General features: G+C 39.7%; 2 protein-coding genes across 9 annotated transcripts in view; both read left to right on the plus strand.

The window, feature by feature from the left end:
- The first annotated feature begins 2,354 nt into the window (after positions 1–2,354).
- Positions 2,355–20,529, plus strand: zdhhc21 (zinc finger DHHC-type palmitoyltransferase 21). The gene is made up of 8 exons (XM_034856481.1): positions 2,355–2,571; positions 2,700–2,798; positions 3,031–3,142; positions 3,412–3,550; positions 3,766–3,882; positions 5,036–5,079; positions 5,251–6,129; positions 20,516–20,529. Exons 1-7 carry the CDS (start codon positions 2,418–2,420, stop codon positions 5,381–5,383), a joined length of 798 nt encoding a protein of 265 aa, XP_034712372.1. The 5' UTR covers positions 2,355–2,417; the 3' UTR covers positions 5,384–6,129; positions 20,516–20,529.
- LOC117934638 (nuclear factor 1 B-type-like) overlaps positions 16,666–22,919 on the plus strand; it is a 59,076-nt gene continuing 52,822 nt past the window's right edge. For 2 of the 8 annotated variants that reach the window (XM_034856476.1, XM_034856474.1), the window contains exons 1-2: positions 17,908–18,394; positions 21,026–21,557. In XM_034856476.1, coding sequence (XP_034712367.1) covers positions 18,368–18,394; positions 21,026–21,557 — 559 coding nt within the window. In that variant the 5' untranslated portion in view covers positions 17,908–18,367. Of the gene's footprint in view, positions 17,018–17,906; positions 18,395–21,025; positions 21,558–22,919 lie in introns of those variants that run through there. The other 6 variants (XM_034856472.1, XM_034856473.1, XM_034856471.1 and 3 more) reach the window with 6 other exon arrangements.

Here is a 22,919-nt window from a genome sequence, read left to right on the forward strand (position 1 = left end):
GTTTCCTCAATGTTCAATGGGACACAACATGGCTGTTAACCCACATGCATTGTAATAATTCCTATATGTGCACAATATTTATCCCGCTAACACATTTGTTTCAAGATTTGGGTCTGTAGTTAAATGGCTGTAGAAAATAGGCTTCTATACATTCCGGGAATGTCGATTATAATAATCAGAATGTCTATTAATAGGCTTGTGAATTCAGAAAAATAATTGGAAAATACTTTAACTCTCAAAACAATCAATCAATTTAGCTGGAAACCAAGAATGTAGTATTATACTATGGAGGGGAAAATTAAGTTAAATGATTAATACTACTGGGAAAAGTTCACATTCTTTGAGAATCAAATATAGAAAATATTTTCTAAATTTGATTCTAGCCAAAAAGTAAATTGAGAAGAATGTTCTTATATGATACGCTACAAAGTTGTTTTTTAAATACATGTTATAGTATGTATATAGCATAGTTTTCATTCATTTTTGTCTTGACATTTTACTTTGGTAGGCTACATTAAAATGTCCCAATAATATAAGTGTGTGTCACCTTAAGATTAATGACAGGTCTTTCATTAGTATGACGCCGAGCTGTTTAATAATTCATGTTTTTAGTATGTTTTATATAATAATTTACACAGTAGGCCTAGTGTTGAGGCGGGGAATAAAAGCAACATCCTTATATTTGCTTCGAATAAAATATAAGTAATTTATAATATAGCCTAATAAGTGTTGGTTAGTTTAAAGCCTTGATGCACATGCAGTTTACCAGAAGGCGGCAGCAGACCCGTGGTGCACTGCGCTCCAAGCCCCCCCCACACACACACACACACACACAGACACACACACACGCCACCTGTCCACGGCATCAAGCTGCCATTGAACAAGACGGAAACTGCATATGTTGTCGTTCAAATAAAAGTCCGAGGGGTGCACACATAGACATAAAACAATGGGTCCCACCAAGATAGATAGATAGATAGATAGATAGATAGATAGTAGGCCTTTTTTGTTAAGTACTGATTCATTGGTATAATAAGTCATCAATAATCCCAATGGTAGCCTACATTATGATATTGTAGCAGCCATCCCAATTAAAAAAGGCAACATAAGGAGACTAAGAGGTATATAAAAGAAAGTAAAACAGAAATAAATTAAAAAAAAAGCTTAACGCTTGTGTCGTTTTCCCGTCAACCATGAAGGAAAAAAAAGCCCTGTTGGTCACTTTTTTCCAACATTATTATTATTATTACTTTTTCGTCATTTTTGTCACTTTTTAATGTTGCAGATGCTTTTTTTATGTTTGTTTTTTTATTTATTTTTTTAAATGTTGACATTATTTCAATGGCCCATTGTTTGTGTCAATTTGACCCAAGGACAACATGAGGGTTAATTAGAAATGCATGAAGCACTGAACTATATTAACCTATAATTCAAAAGTTGAATATTTGCCTAAAAAGTGAATATTATTTTTCCATCAGCCAACCTTCAGTAGTGTTTTAAAATACCTGCAAATCAGCTAAAGAAAAAACATAGATGAAATCCAGCAAAATTACTCCACTGTTAATGCATTACTAGAATATAATCGTGTAGAACATGTTTTATTTTGTAAACCCAAATGAAGCGGAAGTGCGTGTGTGTTTGTGCTGCAGCGTGCAGGTAGCACGCCACTGCTCCTGTGCAGCCCGGAGGCTCGGATGAGGAAGTACAGCTCCGCTGATACCCGCGTTACATAAAACAACAACTACAAAGTACGTATCGTGTTTTTTTTATTTAATTGTCACGTAGGAAATGCTCAGTGACGTTGAATGATGTCATTTTGAACGCTAGCCCGCTGATGTCACACAGGAAGAGGGTTTAAGGGGGACCAGCGCGTCAGAGCCGAGCCCCTCTCGGCTGGCGGTGCTATCAGGGCAACGATGGAGCAGTCGAGCAGGTTTAACAGCTGCTAGTACAGCATGGTCTTTAGACTGGGCCTCATTAGCAGATCATCATCATCATGTAAAGCCAATGGAAGAATCTGGAAGATAGATAAGGTCTGGGCTTGTTTCTACACACCTGCTTCATATCAGAGTGGTAGGCCAGGGTTGAGATTCCACATCATGGTATCTCAATTATTTGCTGTTGGTTAGTCATCTATACATATAAGCTTACACTTATGTAACAGCATTTAAGGCAAAATCTCCCAGGTTTGTGATGCTAACTACCTCTGATGGTGATGATGGTATCACAGAAACTACAGAAAAACATGGATGTCAAGTTCAATACCTAGGTGTGAGAGCTCAGGGAAAGTTCAGTCCCCCAGTTCCTATCTCTGATCTGGAAATCTATTTCTGATCGTCGAATGAAATGGACTTTTGCATCTGTTTGTGTGTTGGGGTACACTGTAGGTCCCCCCCCACCTCGGAGTGCCCGCAGCCATGAAGCTACGACTACACTTTGTGGTGGACCCCATGGGCTGGCTGTGCATCAGCGTGGTGTTCGGGATCTGGCTCTACAACACCTTCTTTATTCCCAAACTGGTTCTCCTTCCACACTACAATGAGGGACACATCCCCTGGGCCATAGTTGTTGGTGAGTAGAGTTGTTTCTCAACTATTTAGGGCCGAACCACTGAAAACAAGTAGTTGTAATTTCTGACTAGGCTGTATGTATTGCACGCTCTAAGTCAAAGTCAAATTAACCACTGTGTATCACCTCAGGTTACTACACAGCATCAGCACTCTGCCTAGCAGCCCTGCTCAGAGCCTCCACAGCTGATCCGGGCCGTCTTCCTGTGGACCCCCACATACCTCACTCTGGTATGGATATACAATCCAGTGTGTCAGATTGTGCACAATTAACTTTTCATCCAGATATTGTCACTCCTGTAACTAACTGGACATAGTTGATCTCTACCATGTTAATTGAAATCAACTAATACTTTCAACAGTGAATAGGTTTGAATATGGTATTAACGTGTCACTATGTCTGCTACTAATGCCATTTCTACCACTAGTAAGCAGCTAACAACTCACTGTTGTTATGTAACAGAGCGAGAGCACTGGGAGTTGTGTAATAAGTGCAACTTGATGAGACCCAAAAGGTCCCATCACTGCAGTCGCTGTGGCCACTGTGTACGCAGGATGGACCACCACTGCCCTTGGTAAGGACACACACACACACACACACACACACACACACACACACACACTCTCATAAAGGTGTTTTACGTTATTAGACACCTGTTAAAAACAGTGTTGGAAAGTAGAAATGAATAGAGCAAAATCCCTCAACATTGTATGAAATACAGTATATAGTTGCTTTGCAGGCTTTTGCTATAAATATATTTCTGGGATTTTTTTCGTTTTTTTTCATGGAAACTGACAAAAATGATAAAAGCTGACGTCTCAAATCCTGTTTATTTCCTTCCAGGATCAATAACTGTGTGGGCGAAGACAACCACTGGCTCTTCCTGCAGCTCTGCTTCTACACTCAGGTTCTCAGTCTGTTCACCCTGGTGCTGGACTTCTGCCAGTACTACTACTTCCAGCCACTGACAGGACTAGACCAGGTACATATATTTCATGCATACATGTGTAGCAATGTGGACTGCTAGTCCCTGTATTAATTTATTTATTGGGCCGCTGCTACATGCTTTGTTTCTTCCTGTCAAAGTCAGCTACACCACCGATATAGAAGCTAATATTTTACCATGAAAAAGTCATCACACGGAGCTTTGAGATGATAAGAGGAACAAAGGGCTGATGTTGAGTTTTTCCTCTGAAGGAGAAGTTTACAACGCGCCACGAACTGGCTCTGCTGCGGGGCTCGACCCTCATGGGTCTGGTCATGTTCGGGGGCATGACCAGCATGTTCTACAGTCAGATGGCAGGCATCCTCTCCGTGAGTACTGAGTAGGGACTGCACGTCCCATTGAATGTGCTCTAAATATGGATTATGTCTTCTGACTGCAGCAACTTCTTTCAAGCCAATGTTACTGCTTAGTGTCGCTTTGTAGGATCTATCACATTAAGGGTACTTATTTGCATTTTAATTGAGCATGTCTGTCTTTTTGAAGCAAGTTCTCTTTTCTAGCAAACTACACATAACACCCAAAAATTAAACCATCAATGCCAGTAGGAGAGAGATATGGATGTTTAACATCCTGCAGGTAAAGGGTTGACATAGTTTTTATTTTTAATTTTTTTACAAGCCAAAGTGATTTACAGGCGTTCATCAAGATTGAGACAGTAATCCACGCCTTTCCGACCACTCGGCTGGATTACTGTAATGCATTTCATATGGGGGGTGGGGGGGTGGGGTCCTCTGTTGCTCATCTTCAACTGGGACAAAATGCTGCTGCATGTCTTATAACTGGCATAAGCAAGTATGAGCATATTTCACCTATTCACTCCACTGGCTGCCATTTGAGGATTTATTTTTATTTATTTTTTAAATGTATTTGCTTTTAAAGCCTTGATTGGCCTTGCCCCCCCTCCCCCCCCTTACCTCTCCGAGCTGCTGCACCCCTACACCCCCAGCCATCTCTCAGGTCAGCTGACCAGCTGCTCCTCTCGGGGCCTAAGGCTAGGCTGAAGGTCAAAGGGGGGCCGAGCGCTTGCCTCTGCACATTAGACCTCTCTGTCTCCTTTTAAATCTCCTCTTAAACCCACCATTTCTCTTTGGCTTTTAACACCAGGTAGAGTGTTGATCTTATGTGTATACTTGCATATTTTTCCCATATGCTGGCTGGGTATTTTAGTTTTTTTTTCTTCAAATTGGGTACCTCGTCTTTTTACTGTGCTTTTATTATGTTATCTATTTATTCTGTATTATCTTTTTGTGCAGCACTTTGAAAACTGTGTTTGTTAAAACTGTGCTATTTAAATAAAGTCGATTGGATTGGAGATTTTTTGGCTGTATGTAACGTTAGAAACGTCTATACTTAGCCTCCACGGTAGAGAAAAGTGTTTAATAGCTGGAGCTGTCGACAGCAGCAATAGATGAATCAATCCTCTCATCTTGCATTGTTCTCTCCTTTTTATCTCCCTTACAGGATACCACCACCCTTGAGAAAATGGCTCTCTTCTCCAAGGAAATGTGAGTCTTTTTAGCTCTGTTTGCACCCAATGCCACGCTAGCTGTGTCCCCCCCTTGTTTACAGTCTTTATGCTAAGCTAAACTCAGCTAACTGGCTGCTAGCTCCAGCTTTAGCTTTCAAACAGTCCGTTGCAACATTAAAAATGCCTTTTTTTTGTATCTTCTTTTCAGAAATGGCTCAAAGAAATCCTGGCAGTGGGCGCTAGCTGAAGTCTGCGGCACTCGCTGGAAACTGCTGTGGCTCATCCCGCTCCGAGACCGCCAGGCGCTCCACGCCAGGCACCACTTCCGCACCCACGTGTAGGCCGGCAACGCCACGGTTCCTCCCGCCTGCACAGATGTTCTAGCGGCCGCCATGATGACACACTGTATGCACACTTTAGAATCCCTCTGTCCGCCTCTACCGTCCCCGTTTGTGCTATGGGAGCTGGGCGGCGGTCTCTACAAGGGAGTGATGGGAAATGTTGCTTTTTTTACTCACTGTGACTGCTGTTTTTAGCATTTGGGAATTTTAAATGGCTAATTGCATCAGAAGGATGGCACCTGAAAGCAGCTGGCGAACGGGACCCCTCTCAGGCTACTTTAACAAAGAGCCTTCCTACTGGCCTGTAACCAGCTACAGACAGGACCCGCGTGGCTAGTACAAAGGCAGGTTTTTACGTATAAAGTTTGTGCCTTGTTTCTTTCACCTACGTTAACCTTTTTAATTTTTTTGAAAGCATGAGCTGTGTTTTTGTTTTGATATTTCGTGGTTCCGGTTCGGAAGTGTCTCGTGAACGGTGAAGGAATCTGCCCCCACCTGCATTGCTTTAATTTGTGATCACTTGATGATTCATTCATGTTTTATTGCATTCTTTTATGACTCTATGAAGAGATGTTTTATGAAGCATGGTCAAAGAACAAAGGTCATAACTTGAAGGCTAATATGTGACACTATTATGACAGTTAGTACTTGAACATGCCGTGGTAAAAAATCTCAAATTAGAAACGAGTTTCTTCTTCAATCTTAGGCTGGATATGTTCTAATCAAACGTGCTGTATAATCAGCCAGTTCCTATCATCACCTGATCATAATCTGTTGTGAAATCCTTGTTAATGGGGTTCGAGTGCCACACACTAACCTCAAAGAAAACGCTGTTTATCTTAAAAGGAATGGTTGGACATTTTGGTAAATACACTATTTTTGCTTTCTTGCCCAGTGTAAGATGAGATATATATATACTATATAGTATATTCTCATGCCAGGAAGTGTAAATGATCTTATCTAAGTCATGGCAAGAAAGCAAATACATGTCATTTACATAATATCAATGATTCCTACAAATGTCATAGTTAGGTCTTAAACATGTCTGAACTTGTGGCTTTATAAATGCACATATTTATAAGTAATACAAACACTAGCAGATTAGTCTACTGTGGTGACATGAGTTATTTATGGGTTGTTGTTTTTTAACGCTATGGTACTGTTAAGAGATTTGTTTGAATCTTTTTTTAACAGACAAAGATAAAACCGTGCATATTAATACTGGTGTAGCGTGGTTGTCATTGCATATGATACTTTGCAATCCCATAGCTAAACCTGTGCAAAAACAAAGCTTGCCATGTGGTAAATATATAATAATATCTTCGTAGTTTGAAGTGCCTTTCTAGGTCTTTTTACTTTCACAGTATATAACACTCATGTTGGTCTCCATTAAAGCCAAAGACCTGGGGAAATGTTGCAATAGTGTTTTAGTAAATGCATGTTTTACCACATTTCTGAATTCAATATAATGCACTGATTTACACACTAGCACTGTTTCACTGCATCAATGGCACTCTTAAAAACAAGTCTCCACTTAAAGTTATTGTATTTTATGTGTATCTTCTGTTTTAATCATATGTGAAATCATTCGCATGGTGTGTGTCGATCCCTTTGCTCAGTGGTTTTTATAACTCCGATTCAGGTTCTTGGATGTTTGTGTGAGTTATTAGTTTTGATTTTCTGTTTGTTAGGTGTTGGGCAAATGTGTGTGATTGACCAATAAGGGCGTACTGATAGTTTACATTCAATTTATTTTACAAATATGTTTTGAAAGCAATAAGCCATCTGTATTGTTAGAACAGTGGTGACAAATCTGATATGTATTGTATCTGTAAGTATGTATATTGGGTTCACTTGATTCTCACTGACCAGTCACTACCCAACTTACACATGTGTCTACTTCAGAGTACTTCAGCCTTGATTACCACTACTGTAGCTGCTGTGTTTTACAGTACATCTTTATTTAACCACTTGTCAGCCTCAACGCCTCATGTTGTTAGGAGCAGAGTAACAGACAGCAACTCCCAGCTGTTCTCTGGCGTCCCCCAGGGCTCTCAGTTTGGACCTGGGCAGTTTGCTTCACATTGTTCATTTGCTGTTTTTGGAATGTGTTTTTAAGCATTTGTTTTTACTTATACCTCAAACACTGGAGCAGTTAAGTTTTGTAAAATAAATAGTTACACTACAATTATTCTATGCATTGCTTTATGTATAAAAAGCCAATGGGAATTTGAGCGGATTGTTTTCTTTTTTTTCAGCTTGCCCTTTAGAAACCGAATTTTTGCTGCAGCTCAGGCTAAAAACTAATTAGCTAAATTAGGGTAGGACATGATGTCAAAATCAGCAATCGTACATACACCGTACTGCATACTGCTCTAGCCTCACTTTATAAACTCTTGTAACAGTAGCATTTAGCTGAAGAGCTAACACTAACAACGTTAGTTAGCTAAGCTAACACCACTTAGTTAGCAGGCAGCAAGTTTCTATCGTCCTATCATTACCTTCATCTTTCAGTGAATGTCTCTATGCTTCTTGAAGCAAATATGTCTAGACATGGTTACTATATTTTATCATGTCTTGGAAGCTTGGTGTGACAACAGTGGCTTAGAAGGACATCATGGAGCACATTAATTAATTTATTATTAATTATTAATGCATAACCATTTAATTTCATTACATTGCAATATTTAATACTCAATCTCAACACTGTAAAGGGGTTGCTTGAATCTCATTGCACAGGTACTGCACTTATGTTTAATGACAATAAAGGCTTTTTGTTCTATTCTGTTCTATTGTATTCAAAGACTTTAGACACAACGCTTCCCTTTATCTATTAAGTGATGTAACCATCCGTAAAATGTGTAATGTGATGACACAGAGGCCCCCACTCAGAGATGTCAAGATTGATCCTTCTGGCCGGTTCAACACACACAACAGGCTTCTTTATCTCAGAGAAAACATCCAGAATTAGCTTTTTAAACCTTTGAGCATTTGAATGGACTCATGATGTTTTCTGCCATGGACAAAATATCCCCTTTAAAAAAAAAGTTTGATTCTAATTTTCAGCCATTTTGTGTCACAGTCGGAGCCCAAGAAGCAGCTCAGCTGTCTCCAACCTAACAGTCCCAGTGAGGCGTGTGTAACGTGTGCATGATCCGTGAACATAATCTATGTGTGTTGTCTAAAATGGTTACACGTTTAAAACATCCATGGAACACACGCCCACGCGCAAATGCAGTCTTACACACCTATTTTATTGCCCTCAACAACCCCAACTAGCTTGTCTTGACCAATCAGAAACCTTGATTTCATCATGCAGGGTTCTCAATATTGGCAAAAAAAATGATCATTTGTATTTTAATGTGTAGGTCACATTAATAAATCCAAACTGTTTGTCCTTCCATTCACAACACCGTGGTTCTTTATGTTTCAGGTTTCTTGTGTTGTTTTCCCGTCAAAATTGAAAATTAACACTTTTGTTTATGCTTTTTATCAATTTTTCTTTTTTTAATTCTGAAGTTTTTGTCCCTTTTTTCAACACTTTTGAAGCTTTTTTCAATGTTTTTCACTTTTCGGATGTTTTCAACACTACGTAACACTAACTCATGAACTTTAATTTACAGTTGTTTTGGGAATTTATGGTCAATTAACCTAATTTTTTGGAAATTATACCTAATGTTTGAGTTTGAATAGCAGAAATTAGGAATTATTGAGACTAAAATTAAAGGAATGGATGTTGATGATAATCACAGACTGGAATATGTCAACTTTTACTCAATACTATTTCAAAAACCCTTCAATTTATGTTTCAAATGCTTTAAATTGAATAAGTTATAAAAAAATAAATTAATGAAAGTAGAGATTTGGGCTCACCAAAAGGCATTATGTGGAATCAATCATGTTATTTGGGGTAATTAAAAAGAACATTGATATAGGAAAACGGGTCAATTTGTCCCGAGGACAACATGAGGGTTACACTAGTCATGAAATTTAAATATCCCTCATTTTCTAAGGGATCTCCTCAATTATGTAAAGGACACCCCGTGATCCTCAGACCACACTTTTGACACCTATAAAATACATTATCAGGGTAAATATTACAAAACATAGCTGTCCTCAATCATGTAGTATTTGAATTTGTATTCCTCTTGTAGTACTATGGCTGATACTTGATCTTGATGGAGATGCTTCACAATATCTTTGGAGATATGTCAATTAGTAAATATGAATTACAAAAACATCTTGTCCTGGTCTATTGTTTTTCGGGTTAACCAGTGTTTTAACCAGTTTTGGTCCACACATTATTAACACAAACCCACCAGTGTGTTTCAATGAGCCTGGGGTGGAACGTAATTAGTGAGTGTGGGCTTTGGGACGGTAAAATTGAAGGAGTCCTGTCTGGATAATAGCAGTCGGCCTCTGGCTGGGTTAAATGTGCTCTTAATCTCTGGTAATGGTTGGTCAACTGGACTAATTACATAAGTGACCACCTGCTACTCTTACAGTCTATGACATCTGGCTGAACAAAAGAAATAATTAGCCACATGCTTGATAAACATAAACTACGCTGGGAACAGTTATCTCCCAGATGCAAGGCGGTTTACCTGTCTAGGATTGGAGTTAGTGGCTTGGCGTGTTCTGCTGACACGGATTAAGTCTCAGAGATGGAAGATAGAATTTATGATCGGATCACAAAAAGTATTGGTAGCGTGGTCATTTTTAGAGTTTCTACCCATATGGGTCATATATCCTTATCCCCAACATCAGCTTTTCTTAGAACGTAGTTCTGCTATGAAGATACAATGTTTGACAAGAAACAATTTGTAGTTGTTGTTGGTGTTTCTTATTGTTCCCATACTTTTATGTATCCATAAAATGCTACCTAAAACAATCAATTCAAATCTTTCAAAGACAGTTTCTCAGAAGCCTTACTCTCTGATTCCACCACAGCATAGTAAGAAACTTTTATAGTGTTGTTTGACACTGTTCATGAAAACATAATTACATTTTTTCGACCCCAGCGGGTCCTGTGGATGGGTTGCCAGTGGCAGGTGTCGGCTACGTTCCTCCATTTTCAGCTCCGCAGCTGAACTTCCTGAACATGGAGGTATTGATTGGCCTATTGATTTTCAAATAAGCTCTCGTTAGAAAGTAGAAATCCAATTAAAAGTTGAACTTGAAACAGTTAATCCAATCAAGACGATAAAACGTATCGATTTTCAACCTCAAAATCAATACGGTTTACGAGTAAGCGGCTCTTGCACGAGCTCGGCCTTGAAGTTTTCCTTTCTCCAAAAGAATGACGAACACATTTAAGGTGAGCTGGATGATACAAATACCTGACAAAGAAATGTCCCATAGTTGATCCTACATGGTGATGTAACTAATGTTTGGGGTTATTCAACTTGAGAGGATGAACTTCCTGTTTGACCCCTAATAAACACATGTAAAAAACTTTGAAAACTGCAAGAGAAATTCAAATTTGGGATTCAGGAGGGGTACTGCTGTGTAAAATATGTGCTGTGATCACCAATTGCACATGAAAGTTAATTATTTTTAACCTTGTATTACAGCTTGCTCTTCATTTTCCGTAGTGGATCAGTTCACAATCATGTCTATAATCAATAATCTCATGCAATTGGAAAAGGGCATTAAGTATGATGATGGTGAACATGTTAAGTAGGTTTTAAGAGCTGTTAAATAGGGCCCAATATTTACTGAAACAGAACATTAAAATAAAGTATTGTTCTTTAAGAACAAATTAAATTAGCTATCTCCTAATTAGTGCTTTATTAAAGTCAGGTGGGCTGAAAAAAAGCCGCTATTCAGTGCAAACATAAAGCATCTTATCTATACTGCAGGTGTCTAATTAGAGAGTTAAAGTACCACTTAATTTCCATCACATTTCTATGAATTGTCAATTGTATTTTGTGAGATAAGGGCTAATATGTTCAATCTGACTTGAGTGTATATGCGCCAAAAATTCAACCCATACTACAATACAGTCAAGTGCCATTTTTCATTTCCCTTGCCCTGTTTTTTTCCACTTCATGTATTTGTTTTAACCAATGCTAAGTAACCGTTGCTACGTCCACCCACCGTCCCCGTGGGGAAATCCAGCTGCCACCGAGCGGCCTCAGCGAGGAGGATTGGAATGTGGCAGGAGAGAAAAGCTCTTTTCAGCTGGCATTCGGATAACATTTACATGGACACGCCAAAGGTCTTAATTCACGGCTCAGAATACAGTTGGCTCCATTGAACCCTGACATTGAATGCAACAGGTCTCTTCATCTTGATCCTGGTCTCCTCGATCTTTATGACTGCATCATAGCTTATGGATAAGACCGCCTTTGAATGAGAACAATCATGTTCAGGGACAATAGAAAATCCTTTAACAAAGTCCTCACACTGGGCATTTTACTATGCAGAAGTAGTTAGACTGGACCTTCAGCTCAGAGCTGCCCCGGCTATTTAGTGGATCACTCCCAGCACTGGTAAAGGGGGGTGGAGAGAAGGGGAGGAGGTTGATGTAGGGGGGTGGTGGGGGGGGGTGGAAGAGGGTCGCAGGGTCACGTCTCTTGTAATTACCACAAGTCTCTGGTCAAGTTGTTGCTGATTTGTTTTTTCCTCCCATGATGCAACTTTGTCAAGGACTGGCCTACATGTGGCTCAGCATGCCTGGACTGGTGCCCCTCTGATTAGGTGTCTTATCTTCCACTGGGCTGCATCCGATGACACCCGGGAGGACGGCGATGGCTGGGACACTGCCGGAGAGGTCCATCAAATGGCAGCTTTGTTATGACATGTCAGCGAGGACATGGTGGATGGTAAGTGGACCTCTTTTGTCTTCCCGATCCCCTTTGCTAAGGACATCCCTGTCAAGCAAAAATCCACTTTAAAAAACAGTTATTTCTGTAATCGTATGATGTCTTCTGAAATTGTGTGGGAAAATATATCTGTAAGTAGCCATTTCTAGTCTCCAAATTTCATGTTCTGCTGATTACCCTCTTGAAATATTATGTCTCAATTTTGTGTTGCTTTTGGGAGTTGCTGCTTGTGTCTTTGTGTCTGTGCCCAGGTCAAGATTGACTACATTAGCAGAAGAAATGGGTATTGTGGAGGAGGATTTGTAATATGAAAGGTTTTGAGTGCAGCACTTTACTTGGGGCGTCCCATTCAAATGAGATGTGTTTTTATTTATGTATTTATTGAAGAGATATTTTCAACAGCATCCCTGGCAGGAACTAACATTCATTTCTGAACTGATGTGATCCTCAAGGCCAGCAGCTGAATCGTTGATCATTGAACTGTTTTAATACCAGATATATTGCAATGAATCAAGGGTTTTATAGGAGAGAAGCTGTTCAAATGTGTTTTTTTTATGATAGCTGGGTTTTTTGGCCAAGATGAATAACTAAAGGGAGTATTTAGGCTCCCTTGGGTGTTCCTCGAGTGCACCTCTCTGCGCACCCTCTGCAGTGTTAATTTGATAGTGTCAGACAAAGAGCTCTTTCTCCGGCCCGCGCCTTTCCCATGCTGAAGAGGCCACGCAGGCTGACATTTCTCTCTAAATATTTATTTACTAGTCCGACTACAGTGGTGCTTTCATTGTGCTTTAAGTTAAAGTTTGTTTGTCTGTCTCAGTGCACGTGAGATCAGAGAATGGGCCTTTCTGCTCAGGCCAGGCTGCTGCATGCTTCACTGTGTTGTCCTGTTTTCAGACATGTTCTATGTCATGGCAACAACGTAGGAATTTAATTCTAGTGATATTCATTCTATGCTCTTGCTATGGCAACATCTTTATCATGTATGCATTTAGATTATGCTGTATAAACAGAAGACATCAACTACAGTTTAATCAGCTTCAACTATTACTGTTTATCTGCAAGTTGATGTCGTAAGAGATAGCCTTCATGCTTTTATGAATAAGAGTTATAAGAGCAATTTCAACAAGCAGGGACAAAGGAGGATGGGAAGTCTGAAAAGTTTGAAAAAACACTTATTTCAACGTTCATACCAAAGATTAAAATATTGAAGGCTTGAGCAGCAGAAAAATGACCCCCATCTGTTATGAAAGGTCTAATTGGAAGTGGCTTGATCACACAGTGAACTTCCTATATGGTTGCTCTTAAAAACCTAAGCATAATAGAAAAAACATCTATAATTATAATAACAAGATATTATGCTCACTCAGGTAATAGAAGCAGCATAGCAGTAGCCTTGTAGTACAGTATGTGTACAGTACATACTCCACCTCTGGCTCTACATGCCACTGTACTTACTCTGCTGTACTGCTCTTTTTATTATTGCTTTTAACACATACTGTGTATATATATATTCATATTGTTTATATTTTAATACTTGATTTTCTTAATTTACTTATATTTAGAGAATGTGTGACATGTGCCTAAACACCAAAACAAATACCTTGTATGTATACTTGGCAATAAAGCTTTTTTACTGATTTCTGATTCTGATATATACAGTATACATTTATATATATATGTACCACAATTTGTATACCAGTATGATATTATCATATCAATATGCTGCACATCTATCTTAATAAACCAAAGTAAAGACTGGTCAAGCCTAGGATCAAAAACATAATTTTGATTTTTAATCAGAATTATATTTTGTATTCTTTGGTTTATTAAGATAGATGTCCAGCATATTGATGTGATAATAGATCATAACCAGATGACACAGGAGGTTAACCACGGTAATAACACAGGTACATCGCCACCTGATGGTGTAAAATACAAAAAAAATACAAATAAAAAACCCTGATGTTGTGCATGATGTCTTCCTAGAACACCTTTGCTAATATTTTTAACACATGCTTTTGCTTCTATGAATATTTGTACTCAGCATCACGTAAGTAGCCTGTTCTGTTTTAACCAAAGGTGTTCATATTTTAAAATTCAAAATATAAAACATATAGCATGTAATAAGACAACTGATTTTATTGTTGTGCCAGTTATTACCATGTGAAGAATGTTGCACCTGAAGGAAGCGTTTACATTTAGATTGCTGTGCCAATTTATTGAATATGGAGACAAACTTCTCCATAACTCTCCTATAGGCTCGGGTATTAATTGTGTTTTAAATTGCTCAAATGACACACAAAAAATGAGCCCAAAGATATTCTGCAACTCAGTTTTAATTCTCCAGCCGGTCCCAGACTAGAAACTAGCAGTTAGGTTTGTGGCCACATGGGGGGGGTAGGTCCGCACTCACAGGGGATGACTGTGGAGGCTCGTGCCATGTGCACCATATAATGCTGGTGGCAGAGAGAATATGGAGTCATGGGATATGGTTATGATTTACCCTTTAATGATATCTTGCCCATCAACATAAATTAAAAGTAAAATGCACTAGATTTATAAGTATAAATAATACTAGATTATGTAGGGTGATACTGGGTGTATTTTTAAAAAATGTTCTAAAATGTATTGAGTGAGTAATATTTTATTGAGTGAAATTTCCATTTAGTAGGCGTCTAAATGAATTTTTAAAGACATAATGGTCAAAAAGACAAGCTTTATTCTGCCTCATGTCTGCATATAACTTTGTTGAAGAAGTGTAAATTGACACATCAACAATATCAGGCTGAACTTAGCCTAAAATGACCATTGATTTGCAATTCATAGACACATCTTCTACAACTGAATGCTCTCAGCCTAATAATTGTTGGAAATGAACCTCAACTGATTATTAGGTGTTTGTTATGGTCCCACCTAGCACTGACATTGTTAAATGGTGTGAATAACAGTGATTAGAGAGCAGTAAAATATGTTGTCAGACTACCCATTCAAGTCATATAATCCTATTGTCTGCTGTGATTATGGATTATGGAATGGTGTCTTGGCCACTGAGTACTTTTTTTTTTGAATGAGTCAACTGCACTGGCATTGCTGCACCATTACTATCCTACTATTACAACACTGCTGTCATCACTGCTGCTATACTGCTTTTCTTATTACTTAATGGGCGCCATACCACGGATGCATTACGCTGCCGTTATATTACAATTACATTGCCGTACAACAGTACCCAGATCAGTGCTTCCCATGCAATTGCTATTTAAGCATGCTATTTAAAAATAGTTAGGGGAAATTGTGGAAATGATATTTCAAATCAGCGTTATTACATAAAATTCCTTTATCATTACACTGTAGGCCACATGTGAAAATCTGAACCTTTTTCTGCATCTACATGACTTGTAAATGTATATTGGTATTGCTAGATGTTTAGATCAGTGGTGGCCTATACTGACACTTTTCTCTTATAACTGCAAATAATAGTAATGAACATCACCATTATCATAATAAGCAATACTGATAATCACAGCAATACTTTTTAAATTAATTAAATATGAAATAAATATGATCTAATATGACAACTGCATGTGAAAGAGCATTAATAAGTGCAGTGTTTTGATTTCCACCATCAGTCATTGGCCACATCCCATCACTAGTCAGCTGCTATTGGCTCATTCAGGCAAGCAGCGGCTCTGTCAAGCCGCAAACAGCACGTCAGAGGAGCGGAAGTGAGGGGCCCAGGGTAGAAAGCAACCTGGGCCACTGCTTCTGGCCAATGAGAGGCCAGAATTCAATCCCTGTTACAAAACTGAGCTGTCAAGCTGCAGCGAAACAGCTACACGATACCCGGGAAAAGTTGAGTTTTTGCTGTCAAAATAAGAGGTAGAATATGTCTCGTGTTGGAGTTAAATGTATTTTAAATTAAATGATACACCTTTACTTTACTGTATTAACATTGTTAACACCGTCATATGTACTACTGTAACCTTAAAGTCGAGCGTTAGCTAGCTACGTTAGCACAAAGCGTTACAAAACAAACATGGCGACACTTGCTAGCTACTTTAGAGGTTTGATGTATGAGGCTTTCGGATAAACTGAATAAAGGCGAACACTTTTGTGGGTTTAGATTTAAAATGCGTTGTCACGAAGCTTAAACAACTGCAGTTCATAGTATTTTATACAATTTTGACATTAGTCTTTTTTTTTTTTTTTTAGAAATGCCTTGCTAACTTGCATTGAATGGGTAGAGCCGTGAAAATTAGATATCGGCTGAATGTGTCCGTCTTCCATAGGATACACATGATGTGCAGGTTGTATGTTCATTCCATATGAACTAGCAGATAAACTGTTCAAGCTGTTTCTTCAAATACGGGTTTTTTATCTGAAAAAGTCTCACCGGAAATCGTTTGGTTGCAATGATATCGGACTTGACAGTTACTGCTGAGAGCCGGAGGGTGGCAGTCAGTCAGACAGGCAGTGAAAGTGAAGGCGGAGACCAGCCCAGTGGCGAAAACTCAGCCTCTTCTGGATCCCGTTCAACTTCACTGAACAACCCCAAAAACGACCCAAACAAGTGAGACTTGAAGAGGACGGAAGACGAGAAAAAAAAAGAGAAAAATAACGCGAGGTGCTCCCAACTTCTGTTCACCGCTATCTGCTAAGTCTTCCGGTATTGACTTTTTTTTGTTGCTATCACTGCAAGAGAAAACCCTCCAAAGCACAAAGTTGAACGTGAGAAATGTGAAGCCACCGGCTTGTGTTTCAACCAGGCTCCAGGATTCCCTAGTAATCCATGCAGTACAGTGCAATGGTACGTGAACGTGGATTATTATTACTTTCAAATGTTGTGATGTGAAAATTTTGATACATTTCTTTTTCTCCCTCCGTACTGTCCTGTCTCTGCTGCGGTTGAGTAATGTAGAGAAGTGGGTTAACAGCACTGGCACGGTCGGGCCAAAGTGATCCTCAATTTGGCACGGATTCTCCGGCAGCCTATATGTTGACATCCCATTTGGCAAATGAACTCTATGTGGACTGGTGACATCTCTGTGGGACACACACACACACACACACATACACACACACACACACACACACACACACACACACACACACACACAGTAACTTAACTTCCAGTCCTTTCAGCATTACTGTTCCACACCTAGCTGTTAAAAGATGTCCAGATAGGCCAATAAGGCTATAACAAAATTAATTTTAAATTAATATTCCCTCTATAAACTAACCATAAGAAAGTGCTATATATATTTATTTTTGTAGAGCATATAGGCTGCAGTATACACTAAAATGTATACATTATTATCTCAAATTGGCTTATTTTTTTGTCTTAACTTTAGCTGTAGGCCTATTAAAAAAAACATAGTATTCTAATAATTATGTAATCTTTCCTATGAATTATTTCAGCAACTTGGAGAACATTTAAGGGGGGGGGGGGGGGGGGGGGGGGGGGTGTGACGGGTCCCACAGCTGCGGAGGGAAATGTCTCTTTTCCGTTTCTAGGGGACCGAGACTGTGGTCCAAAGTCCCCAAAGCACAAACAAGTGAGTGTTGTGTTTTGAGATAGCCCAGGAGGAGAAGAAGGTGCTGGATGGTGGATAGAGGTTGTGTGTTTAGGAGGAAGAGGAGGAGGAGAAGAAGGGGGAGGAGGAGGAGGAGGAGGAGGAGGAGTGTGATTGTGTAATTACGTGGGTGAAAAAAGTTGGGTCTGATTTGCTGCGATCGCGCAGGACCGAAGGTGCACCGGTCGATTTCATATCAAGTTTGGTTAAAGCAGGGGTGAACGTCACACACTCGGCGCACTCACAGCTTCCCACAATGCTTTTATGAACGAGATCTCACAGCACCGAGACGCGCAGAGAGCCAGAGTGGTAGAGGAGGACGCAGCTGCCCCGTTTGCACCGGCTCTACGAGGGCTCGCCGTGCATGTCAACTAACTAAAGAAACCTCCTGCATAAAATCTCTCTGGGGAGACGACAATCTTTGGATCGCACAAATTCATGGATGTTCTGGGATAACCTCGTGTCGTTTTACGCGGATAGCTGTTCCCCAGTCTTGAACGGTGCCCACCGGTCCGGGAATGGCGCGATAAAGTGATCAGAGGAACCAGTCCAAGTACATTCACTTTTGGTGTAGCCGTCTCGTCATGTATTCTCCAATTTGTCTTACTCAGGTATTGTGTGTGTTTTTCCCCTTCTCTCTATACGTTTAACATGTGATTTGGGTATTGGTAATACAAATGTTACAGACAGTGGCCAGTCAAATGGAAGTTGTGTGTACGCGTCAGGATTGTGCACTTTCAGCCCTGTTTGGTAAATACTTTCATAATTCATAACTACAATGAAGTGGTGCGTTGTAGGGGAAAATGTAGCGAAATCTAAGTTGTTCAACCAAAATGATCTGTTTTAGAACGATTATTTTACTTTGGAGATCCCAGAGTCCACCGAAGCCCTTACGAAAAATCCTTTAACAGTCCATAGGCCCATCAAAAGTCCGTGGAGTGCCGATCCCCATGCGCAATTTGTGTGCGTAAAGTTGTGCGTAAAAATGTCTTTTTTTCATAAAAAGCATTACAAGACTATCGTTTTAATAGTCATGTATAATTGGTGCAGTTATGCTCATTTTCTCTCAGGTTTAATTAGGTTATTTGCGTCCTCTAATAACCTCACACACACACACAGACACACACACACACACACCTCCCAGCCTTGCTTGAGCTGTGTTTATATTTTTTTCCACGTGTATATTTGTATTTGGAGTAAAACCCTTATAGTTGAGGGAGGTGGAATTGGAAGGAGATAAAGACACTCTCGCTGCAGCAAGATCAGACGCAGATACCGGTGATTCAGGCTTGGACAGAGTGGCTGACTGTTTTGGCTGGATCAGTTTTACTGTTTATATTTTACTTGGCATAAGTAAGTGATTGACTGAGATGTGGTTTAGTTTGTACTTAAGAGGATTGTGCTTTTATGGCCGCAGCTGAAGTGCGCTGCGTAGGCCCCGGCCAAGTCATTTATCTTTACAGCATTTGGCTTTAGCCTGGTTGAAAAAAAAATTAACGGAATATTTATGTGTTTTTGAACAGGAAACCAGGAGTGAAAAGGATTTCAGAAACAGTTGCTTCCGAGCACATTTACAAGCATTTACTGCTTCTCTTTGTCAGTTTAATTGGCAACAGTGTAGTGAGGAGATGACATTTAAAGGACTTCTCAATTTATTTAATCTATTTCTTTTACCTCTCTAAAAGACTACGAATGGATATTGTAGCCATAGTAAATATACATTTCAAAACGGATTTTAGAGAATTAAATGTTTATTCATGCTGTATAATAAATGATGAGAATTTGACATTACTGCTCTGGAGCGGAGTTTTATTGGCCCGAAAGAGCACACCAGAAATGTGGCTTCACCAGCGGCAGGCGAAGATAGGGAGTGGGTTTCTGTGGTTTCCTATAGCCCGCCTGGCTGTCTTCAAGAAAAAGAACAATATGTGGTTTAACTCTTGAAACGCCAGCTCAAAAGGGGCTGCTTATATTGATTACATTTGACATTTTAATGACCTAAAACAAAGTTTAAGTTCATGTTTCCGCTTGTCACTCCCAGCTGCTGTAATTTCTAACGACTCCTAAAATCCTCCACACACCCCTCCACCTGCAGAAAACAACCATTAAGAGATCACTATAATTTGAATGAGACTTACTGCAGTATTGTTGATGTAGGAGCCTGTAGGCCAGCCAACTGCTGTAGAAATGTTGCTATTCAGCTTTTTTTTCCCCTTAGTTGTAAGAAAAATTCTGTCAAATATGTATCGAAAAGGTTGTCTCATATTTGTTTTATAGTAATTTTTCTGTTAAGAATTAAAGATAACGTGTTATAAAGTGTGTTATGCCATAATGAAAACACACCGAAAACCCAGACAGAATTTAACATTTGAAAAAGTAAAGTTAGTGTTGAAAATATCTCCACTAATATTAATCTGAGTCTCTGATTATTTATCAGAAAAGTGAGGTTCCCACCCCACTTTTTTTTTTTTTTTTTTTATTAAAAGGGAAATGGAACATTTAAAAAGTAGGCCCTGATTTCAATATCACTGACTCGGGTTTTTGGAATGAAGCTCGGCAAGTATCAGTCTACGTGTTAATCTCAAAACTTTGGCATGAACTTGGATCGAGTCCAAACTCAACCTTTGCAAATACCTTTTCACACGATCGCTTTCACACGTTTGATATGCCGTCCTTTCTCCTCTGCTTCTGTTTTGAATGTATTTTGAACGTGCGGACAGGCTGTATACGAGGCTGTTTCTCTGTGCCAGGAGAGTGGAAATCTCCATAACCTTCCATTTTGTGACTGCATCCACACTCGGCCGTCCAGCTTAGCCTGCATCCTTTGTAAACATGGCATAAGTTTGCGTTGGAATGGGGATAGTTTGATAAGAGAAATGCTGTGAGGAGTGTATGCTCACCCTGTAGCAGCAGTAGCCGCAGCACAGGCGTCCCACTCAGAGCATGTTCGGGAAGGGAGAGCAGAGACGCGAGTGCAGTCAGTCACCCGGCTTGGTGCTATTGTAGTGCTGGCAGATGGTATAAACAGAGGAATGTCCTTGTCCTACCTGCAGTACGCCTAGATACATCTAGGATGGTAAAACCAGTGTTGCTCTGTGACTAGAAACATCTTGCCTTAAATCTATTGGAACTGCCAATATGATATAATGTGACTGATTGTGAGGACATGTTTAATTTGTGGTCTGACTTCCCTCCTATCCTTCTCTCCTCCCTCTCCCCGCTGTGTCCCTCTGATGCTCCAGGATGAATTTCATCCCTTCATCGAGGCACTTCTTCCTCACGTCCGTGCCATTGCCTACACGTGGTTCAACCTCCAGGCCAGAAAACGCAAGTACTTCAAGAAGCACGAGAAGCGGATGTCCAAGGACGAGGAGCGCGCGGTGAAGGACGAGCTTCTGAGCGAGAAGCCCGAGGTTAAACAGAAATGGGCATCCAGGCTGCTGGCCAAGCTGCGTAAGGACATTCGGCAGGAGTACCGGGAGGACTTTGTCCTCAGCGTGACGGGCAAGAAGCACCCGTGCTGTGTGCTATCCAACCCGGACCAGAAGGGCAAGATCCGCCGGATCGACTGTTTGAGGCAGGCCGACAAAGTTTGGCGTCTGGACCTGGTGATGGTCATCCTCTTCAAAGGCATCCCTCTGGAAAGTACAGATGGGGAACGCCTCGTCAAGTCTCAACATTGCACCAACCCAGCACTTTGTGTCCAGCCACACCACATAACAGTATCGGTCAAGGAGCTGGACTTGTTTCTAGCATACTACGTCCAGGACCAAGGTAGGTCTAGGCTCATACTGTTTGTCTTTGTTTCACTGTGTGTCGGTGTGTTTGTGCACAAGTGTGAGTGATGGCTTGGCGGGGTCAAGGGTCACATGTGTTACTTTTTGGCAGTCCTGCCGAGACTGGCTGAAATCAGCACTACATTCGCCAGACAAATAAACATCGGAAACATGATAGTCAGTACTGTATGTACATATATGTGTGTGTGTGTGTGTGTGTGTGTGTGTGTGTGTGTGTGTGTGTGTGTGTGTGTGTGTGTGTGTGTGTGTATATAATTTTTTTTTTTTATATGGCTCATAACTTAACCAAAAGACAGCCTGTAGTCAATAAATGTAGAACATGTCTTATACATGTCCTGGCTCTTGCAGCAGCTCCTACTCATGTTCAGTTATTACTCAGTTTCTATCATTTGTTTATGACAGTTTATGTTTGATCTGGTACACACACACTTTACACCCATTCTATTTGTCTGGAAATTAAGTCATGACAAATTTGCAAAGTTGCAGTACAGACTGGTTAAATAAAAATGAACGCAGTAGTAGTATATTTTGCCCATGTACCAGTAACACAGGATTCTTGTTGTGTTTTATTAACTGTTGTTGTCATACTATTATAAAAAACACTGCCGTATCCACATTATCCCCATTATGCAATGTAAAATGATGTAATTTTAAAACTCTTTTGTTTTCAATCAAATATCACATTAGAACCATTTTATTTTAATAAAAGATTACCACCATTAAAAAAGAGCAGCAGCTACATAATTGTATGCTGATAGTAAGTCACTTTACAGCTTAGCATTCAAAATATGAGTAAACCCTAAGTAGGCCTTCTTGATATTACTTCTTAATATTACATCTCAGTGTAATAAGATAATGTGCCTGCATCTTGCATTTTATTAAAATAGCATTTATTAAGTGTTGCCAGGTACTGGAATAAGGTACATTTTTTTGAATGGAAGTGTCGAAGTTGCATGACTTCAATTTTATTATTATAATTATTTTTTTTCCCACATTGATGCCACACAGTACTAAAATACTGGCATTTATTGCATCATTTGAAATAATGTACAACACTGACAATTTAAATGAAGAATGTTCAAAAGTATTTTTGAAAAGAAGCTTGAAAAACCCCCAAACTCTAAATTAAAAGAAAATATTATTTTATTTTTTAAATATGAAATTTCACATCTAGGACAGACAATGCACATGTTCAGCGGAAAATCTTGTTTAGATAGATGTTATAAATGTTCTCATCAATGCTATTAATCATTCTTATTTGGACAGCAGATCCACCGTTTTTTGTTGTTGTTGTTGCAAAATGTAGCAGTCATTCATTTCCCTCACAGTGAACTCCCCC

Source organism: Etheostoma cragini, chromosome 19 (genome assembly GCF_013103735.1).
Source record: "Etheostoma cragini isolate CJK2018 chromosome 19, CSU_Ecrag_1.0, whole genome shotgun sequence".
In the NCBI taxonomy this organism is placed as follows: Eukaryota; Metazoa; Chordata; class Actinopteri; order Perciformes; family Percidae; genus Etheostoma; species Etheostoma cragini.